The 20,179-nt window shown below is 49.5% G+C and overlaps 1 protein-coding gene across 7 annotated transcripts in view; it reads right to left on the bottom strand.

Annotated features, from left to right (window-relative positions):
- The window catches only part of NPAS2 (neuronal PAS domain protein 2), a 175,121-nt gene that overhangs the window by 4,780 nt on the left and 150,162 nt on the right, over positions 1-20,179 (bottom strand). For 6 of the 7 annotated variants that reach the window (XM_003909038.5, XM_009184788.4, XM_031655443.1 and 3 more), the window contains 7 exons: positions 18,636-18,777; positions 18,028-18,137; positions 15,793-15,882; positions 11,277-11,423; positions 5,331-5,528; positions 3,263-3,453; positions 2,842-2,934 (listed from right to left, as the gene is read on the bottom strand). In XM_003909038.5, the coding sequence (XP_003909087.3) occupies positions 2,842-2,934; positions 3,263-3,453; positions 5,331-5,528; positions 11,277-11,423; positions 15,793-15,882; positions 18,028-18,137; positions 18,636-18,777 (971 nt within the window). The remainder of the gene's footprint in view (positions 1-2,841; positions 2,935-3,262; positions 3,454-5,330; positions 5,529-11,276; positions 11,424-15,792; positions 15,883-18,027; positions 18,138-18,635; positions 18,778-20,179) is intronic. The other variant, XM_031655441.1, reaches the window with a different exon arrangement.

Below are 20,179 nucleotides of genomic sequence, written 5' to 3' on the forward strand. Positions count from 1 at the left end.
TTGTACATCCATGGATGTGTATAATCATATTTTGGTTTATTGTGAATAAACCACTATATAATAAACAATTATTATAAACCATTATTCACAATAACCAAAAGGTAGAAACAATCCAAGGGTCCACTGAGAGATGAATGGATTAAAAAAGTGGTTTGTCCATACAGTGGAATATTATTCAGCCTTGGAAAGGAAGGAAATTCTCACACATGCTACAACGTAAATGAACCTTGAAGACATTATGCAAAGTGAAATAAGCCTGTCACAAAATGACAAATGTTGTGTGATTCCTCTTATATGAGGGCTCTGGAGTTGTCAGATTCTTAGGGACAGAAAGTAGGATGGTGGCTGCCAGGGGCTAGGGGGAAGGGGTATTGGGGGTGGGTGTCTAATGGGTACAGGATTTCAGTTTGAAAAGGTGACAAAGTTCTGGAGCTGGATGGTGGCAATGGTCACACAACTGTGTGAATGTACTTAATGCCATGGAACGACACACTTAAAAATGGTTAAAATAGTAAAATTATGTATATTTTGCCACAATAAAACATTCTTAGGCCAGGTGTGGTGGCTCATGCCTGTAGTCCCAGCATTTTGGGAGGCCAAGGCAGATGGATCACTTGACGTCAGGAGTTCAAGACCAGCTTGGCCAACATGGTGAAACCCCGTCTCTACTAAAAATACAAAAATTAGCCAGGCATGGTGGCACATGCCTGTAATCCCAGCTTCTTGGGAGGCTGAGGCAGGAGAATTGCTTGAACCTGGGAGGCGGAGGTTGCAGTGAGCCAAGATCGCACCACTGCACTCCAGCCTGGATGACAGAGCAAGACTCCATCTCAAAAAACAAAACAAAACATCTTTTAAAAAAGAAAGAGATGGTGATGATAATGGTCCACTAACAAGGAGCAGAGAAAGGCCACTTAGGAATAATCTGGGATTATGGACAGGAGCAAATGTCTAAAGAGACTGGAGAGAAGTCTGCTTTGCGTGATGTTTTTGGAGGTGTGATTTCGCTGCCTGGGGTCATCTGTGACAGGCAGTGGGGGTTCCAGACTTCCCCTGAGGAGGCATCTGTGTGTGTGGGAGGCAGATCCTGACACGCCCTGGAGGGTGGACCGTTAGGTCATGTCTGGAAGAGACAGTCAGGGAGATGGGGAGGGTATACATTATCGATTTGACCAAAAATGGCAGTTAGAGTTCCCAGAGGAAAAACTTTCCATACTTGCCTAGTTCAGGGTGTTTTAAGCATCTCTGGAAAGTGATGTAACAAGAATTTTTGCTTCCATTTTCCTTCTTTTTTTTTTTGAGACAGTCTCGCTCTGTTGCCCAGGCTAGAGTGCAGTGGCACAATCTCGGCTCACTGCAACCTCCACCTCCCTGGTTCAAGTGATTCTCCTGCCTCAGCCTCCTGAGTAGCTGGGATTACAGGCACGTGCCATCATGCCTGGCTAATTTTTGTATTTATAGTAGAGATGGGGTTTCACCATGTTGGCCAGACTGGTCTTGAACTTCTGACCTCAGGTGATCCGCCCACCTTGGCCTCCCAAAGTGCTGGGATTACAGGCATGAGCCACTGCGCCCAGCCTATTTCCACTTATTTAGATCATTTAGGAAGAACAGGTAAAATCTGAAAGCAAAACCAGCCCACTTCCCCCCGCCTAATGATAGACATGAACAGAACTTTACAGACAGCTCCCCACCACCTGCAGGTCCCTCCTTACCCTCCTGTGACCAAAGGGAGGGCCAGAAAGTCTCAGGGGCAGAGGCTGCCTAGAAAGGTATCCTGAGGTGTGGGGAGACCCCAGACAGGGCCAACAAGGTGGACTTTGAAGATTCAGGGAGCCAAAGGGCCTGTGGCCTGGAGTTAGCTGGCCTCCAGCCCCACCATCTGCACTGTGTGGCCTTCGAGAATGTAATCTAACCCCTTGAAAGCCCAGCCTCTTCACTGGTTTTAAAAAAACAAAAACAAAAAACAAGCATGTGCCTACACCCTAGGGATTTTATCGGGATGAAATGAAATAATGAACATACAGACCCTGACCCTCAGAAAGGCAGGAACCATCTGCCGTTCCTCTCAGTGCTGGCTGAAGGAGGGCACAGAAGAAGGACTTCCAGGGAGAGGGGCCTGGCGGTGCCTGCGAGGCCTCTACATGAGGGCATCCCAGGCCTGATCGGCTAGCACCGTCCTGGTGAGCTCTGGACACGAAGTCAGCCAGTGTTAATATGAAGCGGATGTCTGTGTGATAGCTCTATTTTGGCCTCATTCCCAAGGGCCAGAAACTGTTTTCCAGCAACTTTTAAACTATTCTCCCCGTGTCTCCAGTAACCGTTGTCCCCAGGAATTAAGTAGCTGAGTAAAGCTGCTCTGGTCCTGCAAGTGCTAGTGGAGAGGAGGGTGGAGAAGGGAGAGCCGGGGCTGCTCGTCTGGGAGGGAAGGGCCCAAGGACAGTGCCAGAAGCACAGAGCACCAAGTGTGCCTGCGGAATGTCAGCTGGAGCCCGGGGGAGGGTCCTTGGGAAGGGGGATGGCGCTACACCCTCCAGGGATGTCTTCAGGGGTGAGGGCTTCAGACCTGTAAGGAAGTCGGAAGATGATGGCAAACGGCGGGGTGTGAATTGTTTCATTCAGTGCTGCTCTAAGCATGGAGCACGGAGTTTTTTCTGCTTAAATGGGACACGGTAGAAGAAAAGCTGAGGGGCACTGTCCCCTTCACAGCTGTGGGCACACTCAGACCCTGCCTTTAGTGCAAGGCTCATGTGAGTGCTGCTGGCCCAGGCGGGTGAGGCTGGCCAGCCTGGAACCACTCCGCCAGCGCTTGCCTCCTGCCTCCCGCCAGGGTCCACGTACTTGACTTGCCGTCCCGTCCTGCTGACCTCCGAGGGCTGCCTTGCGTCACAGGACCCGGGCATCATGGGCTGGATGGGCTGGCTCAGCAACAGCCTTTAAGCAGAGGTGGGGAAATAGGAAACTGATCAGCACCTGAACCACAGACCCACTGGTCGTGGCAGCACTTGCTCAGCCTGCCTGGACCCTTTATGGTTGACCCTAATCCCCACTCCCCTGGCTTCATTCTCAGAGGATGACGGACGCAGTGGGTAACTTCCTCTGGACCTCAGGACCCCAAGGCCTGTCCTCTGCTTCCTTAGCTGAGATCAACTGTGGACACTTTAGAATCTGTCTGAACTCTGCCTCCGTCTAAAGCAGAAAGCTGAAATGAATGGGGTAAAATGATGGCTGGGTTATCCTTCAAACAAGGGCAGTCTCGTACCTGAGCTGCCGATCATGGCTGAAGTCTGGGCTGGGCTGGCACTGGCTGGCATCCTGGGAGGTGGAAGCAGGTGTGGTCAGATTCAGACTTGGCGGGAGCACAGCTGTGGCGCTGCTGAATGGGGACACTAGGCTGCTCCCAGAGCGGCCGCTGCTCTGCATTAGCTGTGAGCTTCTCATTGGCTTTGGACCCTGGAGCATCATTTCAATGAGAAAGGTAAGACTTGGACGCAACCCTGGGGCCATCTCTCCAGGAAACCTCCCAGTGTCTCCTCCTTCTACCTACCCTTGCCTTTCCTCTACATCAGAACCTCCCAGCTACTGAATTGCTTTGATCTTGTGACTGTCTTCCCCGTTGGACTGTATTTGAATCCCTTGGGCCTAGGACAATGCTGGACTCCAGGCAGGCAAGTAGCAAATGTGCCTCGAACTGATCTACTTTCTGCTTCAAATTCTACTGCAGACATGTGGTCCTCCTGGCTGTTTCTGCAGCTCACCAGGCCTACTCCTGCCCTGGGCCTTTGCACAAGCTGACGGCTCTGTGGAATGCTCTTCCCCTGACATTGGCTGGCTCATTCTTTCACCCCCTCAGGTCTTGACTCAAATATCATCTTCTTCACGAGGCCTTACCTGGCTACCTCTTTACACCTCCAGCCCATTCCCGGCCCTCACCAGCATTCCTGTACCGTTGGACATACTCTAATTTTCATATGTTTGTCTCTTTCCTCACTTGGAACAGAGATTCTTTTTTTTCTTTTCTTTTTTATTCACTGCTTTCCCTCAGTGCTCAGAATTTCGTGCCTGGCACGCAGTGAGCTGAGTGGAGTAATAAAGGAGTGAGGAAGTGGGCCTGCACCTGCTTTGGGTTCTCTGTCTGTTTCACTGATTGTCCATTCATCTGATAACACAGTGCTCTCATTCTTAAAGTTTTTACAAAATTTTCCAATATCAGACAGTATAAATCCTTCCTCAGTTTTCTGTTTTCCAAAATTTTCTTAGCTCTTCTCACCTATTTTTCTGATGACCTTTTAAATCAAAAGGCTGCATTTTCAAGCAAAACCCTTACATTTGAAGAAAGATGTCCTAAACACTTCCACATGTGTCCTTATCCGTATTGTGCTGCAAGTTATCTAAGTTCCCAGATTCTCTACTGAACTGCAAGCTCCTTGAGGCCCGGAGAGCTCTTGCTCATCCCTGTTCCCTGGGTCTTGGTGAACTCAGGAGCTCAACTGACGTTTACCAAAGCCACGAGGGCATGGGAATGTGAGGCTGGGGGAAAGGCTGCCTTCCCATCTGTCATCCTCCAGGAGCGCTGCTCCAGACTTCTCAATTCCATTCAGTTTGAGTGCCATTTATCTGCTGGCAATTTCGTCCAACTGCAAGGTCACTGGTGGCTTGGAATAGGTGGAAATGGCTGCAAGGGTTTGGCAAGTAGTCTGGGGGGCCTGGAGAAGCAGGGAGGCCTGGAGGGGCAGGGAGGCCTAGAGGGAGCAGTAGGGGCCTGGAGGAGCAGTGGGAGCCTGGAGGAGCAGGGAGGCCTAGGGGAGCAGTGGGAGGCCTAGAGGAGCAGGGAGGCCTAGGGGAGCAGTAGGGGCCTGCAGGAGCAGGGGGCACCTGGAGGAGCAGGGGGTGCCTGGAACAAGGGACAGTGAACAGCAGTGGCTGCTCACATGGGTAATGGTTAACACCAGAGTAGATGGCGAGGACTGTGGACGTTGAGTGTTGGGACATTCAGCTGCCAGTGGCTCTCTGGGATGGCCATATCTGCCTCCAACCCTAAGTCAGCATCAAAGGGGAACGTTTCAGCTGAATGATATCTTTAAGCACAAGAGCAAGGGACTGAGGTGGGCGTTTATAAGACACAGAAGGAAGCCAATACAACTTGGGGTTTCAAAGTGACTTTAACAGAAGAAGGAGAAGGCGGCTCACTCCCAAATCTACCCGCAGTCCATAAGGGAACAGGGCAGCAGGCCTCAGGTCACGCAGGCTGCAGCCATCAAGTATGTCCCAAACTGGAAGAGGGTGTCTGCTCTAGAGGCAACGAGTGAAGCTGGCAAGGGCACATTTACCTGGGTTGATATCACACTTGATTCTCTGAGCAGGTGCTGGCTTGTGACCTGGGCAGAGGAGATCTGCCCTGGAAGTTGGGGGCCCGTCCCGAGCTGGGGCTGAGTCACTGCGGCTGACCTTTGCTGTAGCTGCTGCTGAGCCTCGGGTCGCTGGGTGCTACTGAAGCTCAGGGATACAGCTGGCTGCTGCAGGAACATCTGGGAGAACAGAAATGCTGGTGAAGTAGGGGTCATGGGTACCTCACCAGTGTGCACCTTCTTTGCATTCCCTGTGCCCAGTAAGAACTTTCTTGCTCTGAGCTTCCTAGAAATAGTTCATTTACTCCACTGGTGAACATGAAGCACCTGTGATGCCCCAAGCTCAGTGCAAGGCACTGGCCACAGAGCCAGGGGCTGGAGACACTCTCTGCCTTCATGAAGGTTACAGGCAAGTGACTGAGGCCTAACAGTGTGAAAGCTGTTTAGACCGAGATGTTCTCTAAATAATGTGATGTACTTGTTTAGAGTCTAGGTTGGCTTACCAGCTTCTTACTAGAAGGGAGCGATACCTGGTGAGTGGAATGCGTGATGCAGTAATGATAACATTGCATCATGATAATAGGGGCAGGGGATGGCTCCCCTGTGGCCTGGGCCACATTGCCCCTGCAGTACGACCAGGCTTTGTATTTGCCCTTCAATCTCTGACTAGTGACTAGTGTCTGTACCCACGCTGCTGTTGAGAATCTTCCACCCAGTGCTCTCAGCTGAGATGGCAGATCTCTCTCATTAATTAAGGGACCACATTCCCAGGCAGGCCAATAAGCATGGATATGATCGCATAACATCAAGTCCGTGCACTTTAATACTATGTTCAAGTTTTATAATCATCATGATCATCTCTGTGTTTTGTTACCTAAGATGTCTCAGAGACATTTAAAAGTCCACGGTATATTAGCTTGGCGGTTTTAATTTGAAAGATTTAAGAGAATTTGGGGTGTTATTGAGAATCCCGATTTAGTTCAAATAAGTTTGGTGTATTTGATTTAAAACAGTTGTTTACGCCAGGCACTGTGGCTCACGCCTGTATTACAGCATTTTTGGAGGCCAAGGCGGGCAGATCACTTGAGGCCAGGAGCTTGAGACCAGCCTGGCCAATGGTGAAACCCCATCTCTACTAAAAATACAAAAATTAGCCGGGCGTGGGGGTGCATGCCTGTAATCCCAGTTATTCAGGAGGCTGAGGCAGGAGAATCGCTTGAACCTGGCAGGCGGAGGTTGCAGTGAGCCGAGATTGCGCCTCCAGCCTGGGTGACAGAGAGAGACTCTGTCTCAAAAAATGAATAAATAAATAAAAGTAAAACAGTTGTTTAGGTGCTTAGAAAGATTTTACTTCTTAGGTTTGTAAGTCTGCCTTGTTAGCTACATAAAATGTTTGAAAGATTCAGATAAACTAAATGTGTAAATGAATAGCTTTGGTAGATAATGTTGATTATTCACAATCAACTTATCAGCTCATTGAACATAAATAAAAATCTAGTGAAAGCATTGCTCTTTTTAGACCAAATCAGTACATTCATGAATAAAACAGAATCTGTCAGTGGACTCCAAAGTTTTAAGAAAGACAGCTTTTGGAATTTTAATAATAATTTAACGAAAGACCTGAAACTGGCTTTTTAAACAAAAATACCTCTTGGGTATTAAAAACATCAGATGGCATTGTGTCTGTCATGATTCTCAACATGTGCTGTTCCAGTCCATCAGGCCCTTAGCTTGCAGTTCTTTAGGGGGAAGGCTCTCTGGCTCCCAGCCTCTGATGTTTTTCACCCCATTCCTGTACTCAGTGCGGTCCCACCTCATATGCAGTACAGGACCGACAGGCTGACATCTGCTGAGTGTCAGCGCAGGTTTGGAGAGGCAGGCGAGGATCCCACCCTGCAGGCGTGCTGGGGAGACTTATGGATCAGTTCGCTCACGCGTCTGCTTCATGGGTGGGGTCGAGCCACTTACCAGAGGCCCGAGATGGGCAGATGGCTAAGCTGGGGCTGGGTTCTGATCTTTCTTCATCCCACGGGACCTCCCCAAACTCCTCTCATGCCCCACCCACCACAGAGAAGCCTGCAGTTTTGAAATGAGGACTCCTCGTCACTTTAGAAATTAAGAAGAATTTTCTGGGTATCCATCATTTTACACATTTTGAGGATTCATGTTTCATGCAGTCCCAGCTCCCTATTAAAACAAGACTTGTTTATAGCACATAGGGGAACATATACTTCATCACTTCAGCAAAAACCTAGTAGTCAAACCCAATTACCATGCGTTTTTTTGGTAGGATACAATTTACCTTTTGATTAGATTTTGAATAAATTCAGCCTTTACTGATGACAGGCAGTATAATTTACCTTAAAGCAGACCTACCTTAGCTCAAATTCCCACCCTACCATTTACTAGCAGTATGGCTTTGGGCAATTTTAATAACTTTTCAAAGCCTTAGTTTCCTCATTAGTAAAATAGTGACATTAAGAGCACATACCTTATTAAGGACTAAATGAAGTTAATGCATATAAATGACCTGAGACATAATAAGTACTGAATGAATGTCAGATACTAACATTCAAAATGAAAAAAGGAACTTTTTCCTCCTTTGCCTTTTTGGGCATATAAAAACTGTTTGATAAATGAATGAATGGAATAAATGCATGTATGAATGAATAAACATATGAAGAGCACTTTCACTCAGAGAAGGGCAAACTATGTCTGCTAGTGTTGTTTATGTAACAGACTGTAACAGACAGGGGTGCTACTCTGTCCCATCAATGCATATCCTCTGACAGTAGAAACCTTGTCCTGTTTATCTTTCTGTATCCTCACAGTGCTTAACCACATGCCTGGTAAATAAAGGGTGTCAGATGGATGGATAGATTAAAAGATGGATTGAAGGAAGAAAGGGTGGGCAGAAGGATGGATAGAAGGGAGCGTGGCTGAAAGAAAGGATGGACAGATGGTGGCTGGATGGAAGGAAGGATGGATGGATGGAAGGATGGACGGATGGTGGCTGGAGGGAAGGATGGATAGATGATGGCTGGATGGAAGGGAGGATGGATAGGAGGATGGATAGATGATGGCTGGATGGATGGAAGGAAGGATGGATAGATGGATGGATGAACCAGTTGAGGAACATATCATTTGCCATTGCTACAGGTGCCCTTCTAGGTATTCCTCTGAGCAGCCAGCAGAGGGCGCACATGCTCTCAAAAAGAGCAAGAGGCAGCCTTGGAGGGGGCGATGGGCCTTTCAGCACAACAGCTCCTCCATGTAGCCCCATTCATGACCCCATCCAGGTGCAAACACCAACAGCCCTACAGGACTTCTTCCTCATAACCCAACGTTTTTTTGGAAAAAAAAAAATAGTAAGCATCACAGGCACATATAGCCTCGATGAAAGTTTTGAAGCAATGAAGTAAAAGCATCACAAGTCCACTGAGGTTGGGATAAAGGCCACTGTGCGGGGGGACTGGTACCTGGTTTGCTGCTGGGCACCATACTTCTATAAGGCCAGCCTCCTTCCCCAGAAAGGATTATCAGCAATAAAGTTGATAAAATATCTGTTTATCAACAATAAAGTAGAATTTTATGGCTTAAGGAGATGGCGTCTTAAAAGGGCTCTGAGGTCAACTTTATGGAAAACGTGGAAAAAAAAAAAAAAAAAAAGTTCTCCAAGTGGGAAAAGTTGTGGGAGAAAACAAACCAACAACTTCTAGTTTTCAAGAACAAACCAATCCTACACTCACAGATGATTTTTCATTAGTGTTATCTGCTATTTCTACAAATACTTGTCATTACAGTACATTTGAGAAGTATACGAAATAGACAAGTGATATAATGAAACCTTGGCATCATCATTAGGTTTCAAAAATCATCTATGTTTTGTCATTCTTATCTATCCCTCTACTTTTGGGGGTGGGCTGGAGTCATTTGTAGTTGCTTATTCTTCACACTTGAATCGCACAGTTTAGTTTAAAAAAAAAAACAACAAATATCACACTTTGGAACATATTTCTTTAAGTCTTACAAAAAAACAAGGCAGACTCCTTGAGGAAACGTCCTCTGTCTTGACTATCTGTGTGGATTTCCATGATCTCTGGAAAATTCCACTGCAAAGATAAGGCCTCAGGAATGAACCCAGCGCAGGAAGGCACCGGAGGGCGCGATTCCCACGCCGGCCGCTCAGAACATCCCTCGGTGCACTCTGGCGTAGGTACTTGGAGGTTAACCAAAGGCATGGGTCACAAGGAGGAAAAATACTTTGTTATAACAGGAGTGAAAGCAGTAACTTTGCTGCCTGTTATTTTAAAATTCAGCCTTAATGTTGAAAAGGCAGGAAGTAGAAAAACTCCAGGCACTGAGGGGGGTGTTCATACGCCTACCTCAATTTTAGCAGTTTCTGGCTCGATTTCCCCCTTCCTGTTAGTGTAAAAATTCCATTAAAGTAATTGGAGTCAGGCAAGCGTTGGGCTCCCAGTCAGGCCCTGGATCAGTGAGAAAAATATTCCAGCTGGGAAGGCGTAAGGAAAAAGCCACTTTTTACCTATTCTGGTAAAAGGTGGAACGGCAGCTTGGTGACTCCATTTCTTTTCATGAGAAGGCTGAGCCTTTTCCTGGTCAATGTAAGGGTGCACCGAGGAGGTGGGAGAGCAGCAGGGCTCTGGCATGGCCCAGGCTGTCTGTGTGAAGCCTGCTCAAGGCGCACACACCACGTCTTGAGGGGAGCGGACGGGCAGGTGGCCTGTCCAGGGCAGGGCTCTTCTCTTTAAGGTGGGCAGCCACCTCTGAGAGGCCTGTGCAGGGGCAGGAAGGGGAGGGACAGTGAGCCTCTAGAAAGCCATCATGAGTGCCCCTGAGGGCCAGGTGGAACTGCTGGGACCTCAGCAAGGCAGGACAGCCAAATGAGCATCTCCCTAAGCCCCCAGACACCTGCACCGCTGCGTGTTCATCTCAGCGTGCCCTGGCTCACCGCGCTGGGCCCCGACAGAACCCGCCTGTCTCCTGTGGTAGGTGTGGCTGCACTTCAAGAGCTGTGTGGCCAGGGGAGGGTCTGCGTACATGGGTGATGGGGGAAGCAACAGGGACAGTGCTCCGGCAGAGACGTTATTTCTGCTTCTTTCTGTCCCTTCTAAGGGTCTCCAAATGCTTAGTGCTCTCAGGGCGGACGCCAAGGTTAGCTAGAGTTACATTTACAATCAAAGGCTGGGTCAGAATCAGGCACTTCTGAAGATACACAATCCTGGACTAATATAAGTAAAACATTATATATTATTAAAAGAGATCCAATATAAAAAGATTTTCCTCCAAAACAAAACCAAAATCGAAACATAGACCTCTCCAAACAATTCTAGTATCTGGGGGTCACAGTGAGAGCTGCTGCTGCTGGGGCTTGCGGAGCCTCCCTGCTGGCACACCACAAATGGGGTGCCACCCAGCTCCCTCTGCAGTCTCCAGTAGGCTGTGATGTGGATATCATCGTCTCCCACATCTCCCTGGATGCCTGCGTTGGATGAGAAACAGCAGAGCTGCTTCCATCTCCTCCTGATGGCAGCCTGGGCTGGGAGCTAGGAAAGCAAAGTTACAGAGGTGCAGGGAGGTGCTACCCAGGACCGAGGCAGGCATCCATGCAGGGCAGTCCAGCGCCAAGTGCACAAGTGCAAATGCAGGTGGAGGCAGCGAGTACATGTGCCTGCCAGAGTGAGGGGCGAGGGAAGACGACATCAGGGGTGTGGGCTGGAGGCAGGGATAAGGACCGGGATTTGTTCCTTGTCCTTTGCGGAGACTGCAGTATGCTTTCATAAGCAAATGGGGGCTTGGCAGGGCAGTGCACAGGGCTTGGGAGGAAGTCCTGGCTGCCTGGAAATGGTGGCAGGACCCCTCCCCATGCGGCAGCAGGGACAGAGGCCAGTCTGGGAAGGGGATCACCTGGACGTTGGAGTCCTGGACCAGGCAGAGCTGCTCCTGGATCTTGTGGAGCTCTTCCTGTTGCCACCGGATATTGGCCTGCAGGATCCGTGTCCGCTGCTCTAGCTGGTCTTTGATGGTCTGGAACATGCTGAACTGTGCCGAAAACTTCAAGGTGGAGCCGAAAAACATAACCAGATGAAAGAGTTATTTCAGCCTTGCAGGCAGATCTTGCTGCTGCTCAGTCTGTACACTTCATTTCCGTCCCTTAGCCGTCTTTCCCAGCGTCCCTAAGGAGCCCGTGGCTGGGTCCTGGGCAGTGAAGAGGGGCTGCAGATGAGGTCTGGACATCCCCGGGGCCCCTGTGCCAGTCTTTCTCAGGCTGGCTATGACAGCAGGCCCGCCTGAATCTGCAGACCTGACTTACTGCCCTACAGTCTGGGAGGGCCATAGAATCGGGACAGGATTTTGTAAGCAATGTTTACAAACTGATATTCCAAATTTGGCGAGATGAACAAATGGTTTTGGAGATGAATGTCAAAAGCAGGGCATCAGAGAGTCCCTTTTCCCCTTCATTTAGGGCATAGCAGTTTGTATGTGACAGCTTCACAGGCATTTTTGGGTCTGGTCATTATCCTAAATCTGATCCTGGCTCTCTCCAAACCAGCCTGGGATCACAAAGGACTTATTCCCCTCACCCTCCCCACTCCAGGCTTACTTGCTACTATGCACGTCTCTGAAATCTGTGCGAAAAAAGAACAAAACAATCCCCCGGTCTTTACTCCGAGGGTCCCCTCTCCAGTGTGACCTTGAGGTAAAGACAGGGTGATTGTTTTGGGCCTCCCCTTCCTTTGGACCCTTAATCCTTTCTGGGAAAGGAGGCTGGCCTTACGAAACTTGCAGGTGGTCTCTGCCTCCTGTCCCGTCTCCCTCAACACAGGCTCCTCTGCTTGCAGGAAACACTGGGAGGGATGGCAGGAGGGGCCTGTAGCCCCTGCTCTGGGCTCTCTGGGGCTATGACTCCTGTATCTTGAGGCGAATGAGTTTGCTAGATTCATTTTGTTTTACTCTCTCTCCCTTTTCACCATGACTTAGCCTCCACTCCCTCAATCTCTAGCCCAACAGTCTCCCTAGTCTGTTTCCTGCCCACTGTCTTTTGCAAATGCCCCCAGGGCCTCTCTCTTTTCCTCTGCCCTTTGACCTCCCAGACACAGAGAAGCAAGGAGACCAGGAGAGTTGAGAAACAGATAGGATGAAATAACTGAAAGCATAGCTCCTGAGGCAGCGAAATCATAATAAAAAGAACCAGCAAGAATAAGAATAGCAGGTGCTGACATTTGCAGAGACCCTCAGGTGCCAGCTGCTGCCCCAGGCAAGTAGAGGTATGTGTGTTACACTTCTTCACATGCCACCGCAGGAGGCTGCACCCTGCTGGAAGTCACACAGCGAGATGGTGGCAGCACCAACATGCAAATCCCAAGTCTTAGTAGCTAAGCGCGGCCAATGAGTTTTGCCCACAAGACACTCCCACCTTGACCAGAGCAGCTTTGACCTCAGACTTCCTTTAAAAGGAAGGTTCTGTTGCTACCCATGCATTTAAAAATACCTGCACTAGGCCAGGGGTGGTGACTCACGCCAGTAATCCCAGCATTTTGAGAGTCCGAGGTGGGCGGATCACCTGAGGTCAGGAGTTTGAGACCAGCCTGGCCAACATGGCGAAACCCCATCTCTACTAAAAAATACACAAATTAGCCAGGCGTGGTGGCGGGCACCTGTAATCCCAGCTACTCAGGAGGCTGAGGTAGGAGAATCGCTTGAACCCGGGATGCGGAGATTGCAGTGAGCCAAGATTGCACCACTGCACTCCAGCCTGGGCAATAGAGTGAAAAAAAAAAAAAAAAAAAAAATATATATATATATATATATATATATATATATAAATTTAAAAAAATACCTGCGCTATCCCAGACTCACAAAAATCCCAGTCAGATTGTGACTAATTAGACCACTCTGCGAGGATTTTGAGAGAGAATTCGATGGAGAAAGCAAACGAGCGATTGCAAGTATTTAACGAAACCCAAAAGCTTCTCTGGCAGGTTCTACAAAGTTGGGAAACTCAGGGTTGCCCCTTCCACCTGCAGTGGAGGCGGCTCATGGGGGCCGAGCTGGCTTGGAAAGGGAGCGACGACGGGCTGCATTAGGAGGTGGTAGCTGCCTCTCACGTTATTCTGATTTTTTCAAGGCCTGCCAGACACCCCATCACGGGGCCCTCCTTACCTTCTTGATGGTGATGTTTTTGATAAAGAGATCTACTCTAATTTAAAGACATTTTAGAACCACAGTATGAAGAAAGAGGCTTTTTGGAAAACCACCAGTGACCCAGATAACCACTCCTCAGATTTTGGATTTCATTTTTTCCCTCCTTTCCCTGAAGGGTGAGGGGAGTGAGAGGAAAAACCCCAGAATCTCATTGTTCCACACGCAGTGGGTATGGGAAGAACTGTGTGGCTTGGAAAGTCAGTATTACGCAGGGATGTCTTAAAGAATACAGTTACTGGCTGGGTGCCGTGGCGCACGCCTGTCATCCCAGCACTTTGGGAGGCCGAGGTGGGCAGATCACCTGAGGTCAGGAATTCAAGAGCAGCCTGGCCAACATGGTGAAACGCCGTCTCTACAAAAAATACAAAATTAGCCAGGCGTGGTGGCGCATTCCTGTAATTCCCAGCTACTTGGGAGGCTGAGGCAGGAGAATCACTGGAACCCAGGAGGCGGAGGTTGCAGTGAGCCAAGATGCTGCCATTGTACTCCAGCCTGGGCGACAAGAGCGAAACTCCGTCTCAAAAATAAATAAATAAATAAATAAATAAAAAGAATATAGTTATGATTAAATATAGTACATATGGCAGACTAAGAAGTTCAATAGATGAAAAATCAGAATTCCAAAAGGGACTGCACCACCCCCTTGTGTCTTATAAACACAGACATTCTTTATAATGCAAGACCCAGAAGTAAAGACATCTTCATGTTATGCCCCCTTTGGATTAAAAAGTTACTAATTTCATACCAAATATGTCTTGGACATTTAAAGAGAAAAACATTATTCAGGGCTTTTTTTTTTTTTGGCCTAATGAGGGTGAATATAGGCAGTTTGAATGAGTAGGTTCCGGAAGGGCAGCTTTTACACCACTCCTCAAGCCTCACTCTAGCAAGCAGCACGCCTCAGCATGTGTCTTACTCCAGCAACGCATGAGAGAGCCCCACTAAGAGGGCATATGTTCCAAAATAGTTTTCATCAGTGGTGACAGATGTGTGCCAAGACAGAGAGGGGCACCTGCTGCTGAACCGCCATCTGGGACGCAGCTCTAGCTTGTGGCCATGGTCTGGGCAGAGCTAAGTCTCCTATGAGGGAACTGAAGTCAGAGCTCAGGCCTGGGCACGGTTTGTCACTCCCCGTGTTCATTACTCCCTGCTGAAGTACATCCCTGCTGTCCCCCTGCCGCACCATCTGGCAACCTCCTACCCACCTTTCAAGGCCAACTCAAGCGTCACCTCCTCCAGGAAGCCACGTCAGACTTCCCTGGGCAGAATATTTCCTCCGTGGTTCTATAAAAACGCATGCCCTGCCACGGCGGCGTCTCTGTTTACATGCCTGTCTCTCCCTTTAGTTCTGAGTACTAAAAGCAAGGGCTGACTTACATCTTTACATCCCTAACACCTCGCTCACTGACTGACCCAAATAGTAACTCACCGAATGTTGTTGAAACAAGGATGGAATTACTCAGCAAAGCCGTAATCCCTTTCTTTTCTTTCTTTTTTTAAACAAATGTGATATTTATAGTGCTGGACTCACGGGTTTTAGATCCTTTCAGTCCTTCTGTGACATGCAGCCCAATTCAGACCTTTTCTAAAATACCATGGCCAATTTGGAGTCGTAAAGAACAAGAGGAATGTGGAAAAGTGGCAAAGAGGTGAACAGAGACTGTTAAAAGAATTAAAAAAACAAACCCTGGACTTTTGCAGTAACTTGGATGGAGCTGGAGGTCATTCTTCTAAGTGAAGCAACTCAGGAATGGAAAACCAAATATCATGTTTTCACTTCTAAGTGGGAGCTAAACTATGAGGCTACAAAGGCGTAAGAATGAAATACTGGACTTTGGGGCTGGTGGGAGGAAGGGTGAGGGGCGTGAGGCATAAAGGACTACATATTGGGTGCAGTGTACACTACTCGGGTGACAGGTACACAAAATCTCAGAAATCACCCCTAAGGAACTTATCCATATAACCAAACACCACCTGTTCCCCCCAAACTATTGAAATTTAAAAAAAGAAAAACCCACACACCGGAAAGAAGAACTTGGAGATGAGAGGGTGGGTGTGGGGGGAACCTCAGGGATGGACACACGCCACATGCACATCAGGAGGGACATTCCCCCACGTCAGGGCCTTGGTTGGTACGCAAGTATACAAGACCGTCAGCACAGCACACTGCGGGCTGCTGGCTTGAGAGCGGCTGCCCTGCCCTGGGTCCCAGACTCACCTGTGCCATGGGAGCGGGTGTGCTCTGGAGAACGGTCTGAGGCAGGAGCTGCTGTGTGAGGTCGCAGGACGATGGGGAAGGCAGAGGGGCCTGTGGGAGAGCAAGGGACTTTGTTACCACTGCTTCTGCCGTTCCAGGAGACAGGGATGCAGTCTCTTGGTCCAGTGAGTTCTCTGCGTTCCACACTGGGGTGAACAGCTGAAAGTCAAGACTTCTAGAAAGTATAGGTGTCTGTTCCCTGGCTGCACTGCTTCCCATGCAGGGCACACGGGCAGAGCCCCCGCACAACCGGTGCAGGCTCCCGCCCCACCACAGTGTGCTCTGCCAGGCTGCTGCTACCCGCCCAAGCCTGGTAGCTCAGCTCCATTTCCCTTCCCTTGCCTGCTGTCCTGGACTCCGCCCTGGGTGGATTTGGTTGCCCTCCTCCCAAATGGATTAATTCTTAGCGGTGTCATCAAGCAGGACGATGTGCGTGGACTGCTACCATGAGCTGGCCTGTGCGTCCGTATCTTTTCTGCTCAGTGCTGATGCAGATGGACAGACCATGCGTGTTTGTCCAAGAACTCATCCAGGCAGGGAGGACTGGGGCAATTTCACCAACCTCTGTCCAGAACGTTTTGAGAGACTCCGGGGAAGTGAGCTGAGTCACATCTGTGTTCCCTGATCACTCGGGTGGGTGGGGGAGACAACGTATAGAAATAAGAAATGAAACGCTCTGCTTCACGAGCCAGTGGTTTTTTTTTAAAAGAACAGTGAAAGGACTCGTCTGAAGTTATTCCAACACGGTCCCTAGTTGCTAGGGTCTATCCAAAAAAGCAGCTCAAATGCAAAGTGTCACCCAGGACAGCACTTGGGAGGAAATGTCACCAGAAGACCTTGTTTCAGGGAGAAGTCCCAGGCACAGGGCTGAACCGGAAGCTGGTCTGGGCTCGGTTTCCCTGCACGGCTGGGAGGAGAGGGAAGCACTCTGGGCCTCCACTATTGGCAGAGTGAGTCACACTGGACAGCAGAGTCTGGAAGAATGGCAGGCACAGCTTGCAAGCGCATCTGGAGGTGGCTGGAGAGCAAATAAGTGGTCTTGGCCATGTTCTACTTGAAAATGAAACGCACTGCCCAAGCTTGTCAAGCAGGGTGTGCAAAGCCTTTACGGAGGCAGCAGGCAGGAAGGTGGCACGTTCACGCCATCTCCAAAGTGACAGTGAAGTGTGGGTGGGAGGGGCTTGGCAACTATCTGGAGGTGGCCCCTAAAATTCCTGGGTACTTCTCCCGTCTAGAAGTGGAGGTCTAGATTCCTCTCGATGGGTGAGCTCGGGACTGCTTTGACCAAGAGGTATGGCTGTGGTGACACTATGTTGACTTCCATGGCTAGGTCACAGAGGGCTGCACGGCTCCTGCCTGCCTCTCCGGATGTCCCCTCTTGGAACCCGGAGTCCACCACCATGCCAGGAGCAGCCTAAGGCTTGAGAGGCCTGTGCAAGTCGATGACAGAGGGCCTCGGATGAGCCCAGCTCTCAGCCACCCAGCCTGGGTGCCGGACATTCATGTGCAGACACCATCTGGAGGAGAGGGTTCTGTAGCCTAGGCCCATGAGACCCCCGACACCAAGGAGCAGGGAAGTGCCATCCCCATGATGCCCTTTCTGAATTCCTGACCCAGGCTCCATGAACTTGATACACGTGGTTGCTTTAGGCCACTAAGTTAGGTGTAGTTTGCTACCTGGCAATAGATGACCAGAGTGGTGCATGCCAGCCACTTGACACATGGCCAGTGCGCTTTCTCAGGGCCATGCATCCCCTGACGTTCTGGAAGGATCTGGCACACGTTGGGGTCGGGTCCCACCTGATATGTGCAGAGGTATTTTTGTTGCCACTGAGCTGCTCAAACATTTACACCAGCATGAGAGGGGATTTGAAACAGAAGAATCCTAATTGTGTGGCCTCAGGGGCTCTAGGGGTGTGACGGTATGACCCCGGGTTTGCAGTTTTGCCTTTTACCCTTAAAATTCACTTGGATTTTGTATTCTATGGATATGCATCCATGTTAATTTTGTCATGCAAATGTTTAAAATTAGTTGCCAATTAAATTACTCAACTTCCCACCCCCATCTGCCACCCTACACTCTCAATCCCTAAGTAAGAGGATCCTCTGGGGAGACGCAGCACCTCGCCTGGGGCTCTGCAGCCCCCACCACACTGTAGCATACTCCCGTGGAGGAGCCTGGGGTCACACACTTACCGGCATGGTGGCTGCCTGGCTGAGCCCGGGGACAGGTAACTCTTGGGGCAGGGTGGCTGATCTTGGCAAAGCCGGGGTGCTGGCCTCTGCCATCAGCTTGGTGGGAGTGGCTGTAAGAAAGCAATGAATGACTTTCCTAACTTAGACATACTTAGCATGTACTCATCCGAAGAGGACACCCATGACAGTGGTGTGCTAACACAAGAGCTCAGTTGGGATCGCTGATAAAGGAAGTCCACCATGCAGGGTTGAGGTGAACCACAGAAGCCCAGCCTGGCAGCAGGTGGGATAAACCACAAACACTCCCCAAACTTCATTTCTGCTGCTTGGTCCAGTGAGCTGCCCGATCAGATGCCTCCCCAGTATTACTAAAAGCAGCCAAGGGATCAGATCTGTGCGCCACCCACTCAAGGTCTTTGCTTGGCACTGAATGGATACCAGAGTGTGGAGAGGTGATCAGAAGGCGGGAAGTCTGGGAAAGGAAAGGAGTATAAACTGCACGGCAACCTCTGTCGGAGGCACAGACTGCCCTGGGACCCTCTGTGGGGTTGTCCCTCTGGTCCGACGGGGTCCCCCGTCCCACTCCCCATCCATGGACTCGCACTCACAGGTGGGTTCTGACATGGCTGTGTGTGAGGATTTGTGGGAACTTCTTGAGGACGCTGATGGCGAATGACTGGTATTAAGGCCCGAGGTACCCACGTCGAGTGTGTTAAAGTGCTGCCGAGGTTCCAGGCTTGAGCCCTTGTCCTGAAACACACACATCGAACAGTCCTCATGTCAGCATCCAGAGGAAAGAATCACTGGGCGTGACTTTAGTTCTAAATATGTCAACAACCTCAGAAGCTGCTGAGACAAATACCATAGTTGTTTAGGGACGATTCCAAAGACGCTTGGGTAGTGTATATACATACATGTAACCTAAAGCCCCAGAGAAGCTTGCAGCTGAAAAGCAGTGTTAATTACCCTTTCTTGCCTTTGGTTTTTATTGTTTATATTTTCATAACTGACTTTGCATTTAATTTTGTCCTCAACATTGTCACCTCACCACCCAGCATCTTGACTTTCCAAGAAGAGGGAAAGAGTTCTAGAAATAAGGTTGCTGCTGGCAGTGGATTGTAAACTCATCCAGTGGGACAGGTGCCTTTGGACCTTCCTGGGTCCTTCCCACACTTTCTCCTGTTACTCATTCTCTGCAGCCTCAGTGTCCCCTGGAGTGGAGAACCAGTGAGGGCAAGGGGTCTCCTGTCTTTCAACCTCTTGCTCCTGACTGACCCTGGCTCTCAGGATGTCTCTGCCTCAAATACAGTGTGACAAGAAAGCAGCTGTGACAGTCTGACTCCGAGGGACCGTTTTTCCATCCTCTGTGGCTTAGCTTTTATAGGCACATGAAAACAGGTTGTGTTGGGGCTGGGCGCGGTGGCTCATGCCTGTAATCCCAGCTCTTTGGGAGGCTGAGGCAGGCGGATCATTTGAGGTCAGGAGTTCGAGACCAGCCTGGCCAACATGGTGAAACACCGTCTTTACTAAAAATACAAAAATTAGCTGGATGTGGTGGCGGGCGCCTGTAATCCCAGCTACTTGGGAGGCTGAGGCAGAAGAACAGCTTGAACTTTGGAGACAGAGGTTGCAGTGAGCTGAGATCATGCCACTGCACTCCAGCCTGGGCACCTGGGCAACATAGTGAGACAAGGTCTAAAAAAATAATAATAAACAAAACAAAGGTTGGGATAATTTTTAAGCTAAAGAAGAAAACAAAACAGTGACTACCCACCTGGGCCGCATTCCTACCCAGTCTTAGAAGGATGGAAACTGCCAGCATCTCTGGGCTACGTCAACGGGCTGGTCTGTGTCCCACGGCCTTGGGTATGAAATCGCATGCGTGCGTCTGTGTGGCTGTTTTGTCTTTTGTGTCATGGCTGCAGTGGGGGTGGACGCTGTGCGCCTACAGTAGGGCTGAAGTGACTGACATGTGACCTACGGGCCTTTGTGCAAACAGAAATACCACATGTGGCTGGATGTGCTGAAGTAAATGACAATTTGGGGACCTTGCTGCTTGGTTACAGTTTCCCTTTGACCAGGCTCCTTAGAGCGGGGTCCCTGGACCACGGCTCTTTGTGAATTATGTGTTCCTAGTCAGCAGAGAAGTCGG

Source organism: Papio anubis, chromosome 14, assembly GCF_008728515.1.
Source record: "Papio anubis isolate 15944 chromosome 14, Panubis1.0, whole genome shotgun sequence".
Classification (NCBI taxonomy): Eukaryota; Metazoa; Chordata; class Mammalia; order Primates; family Cercopithecidae; genus Papio; species Papio anubis.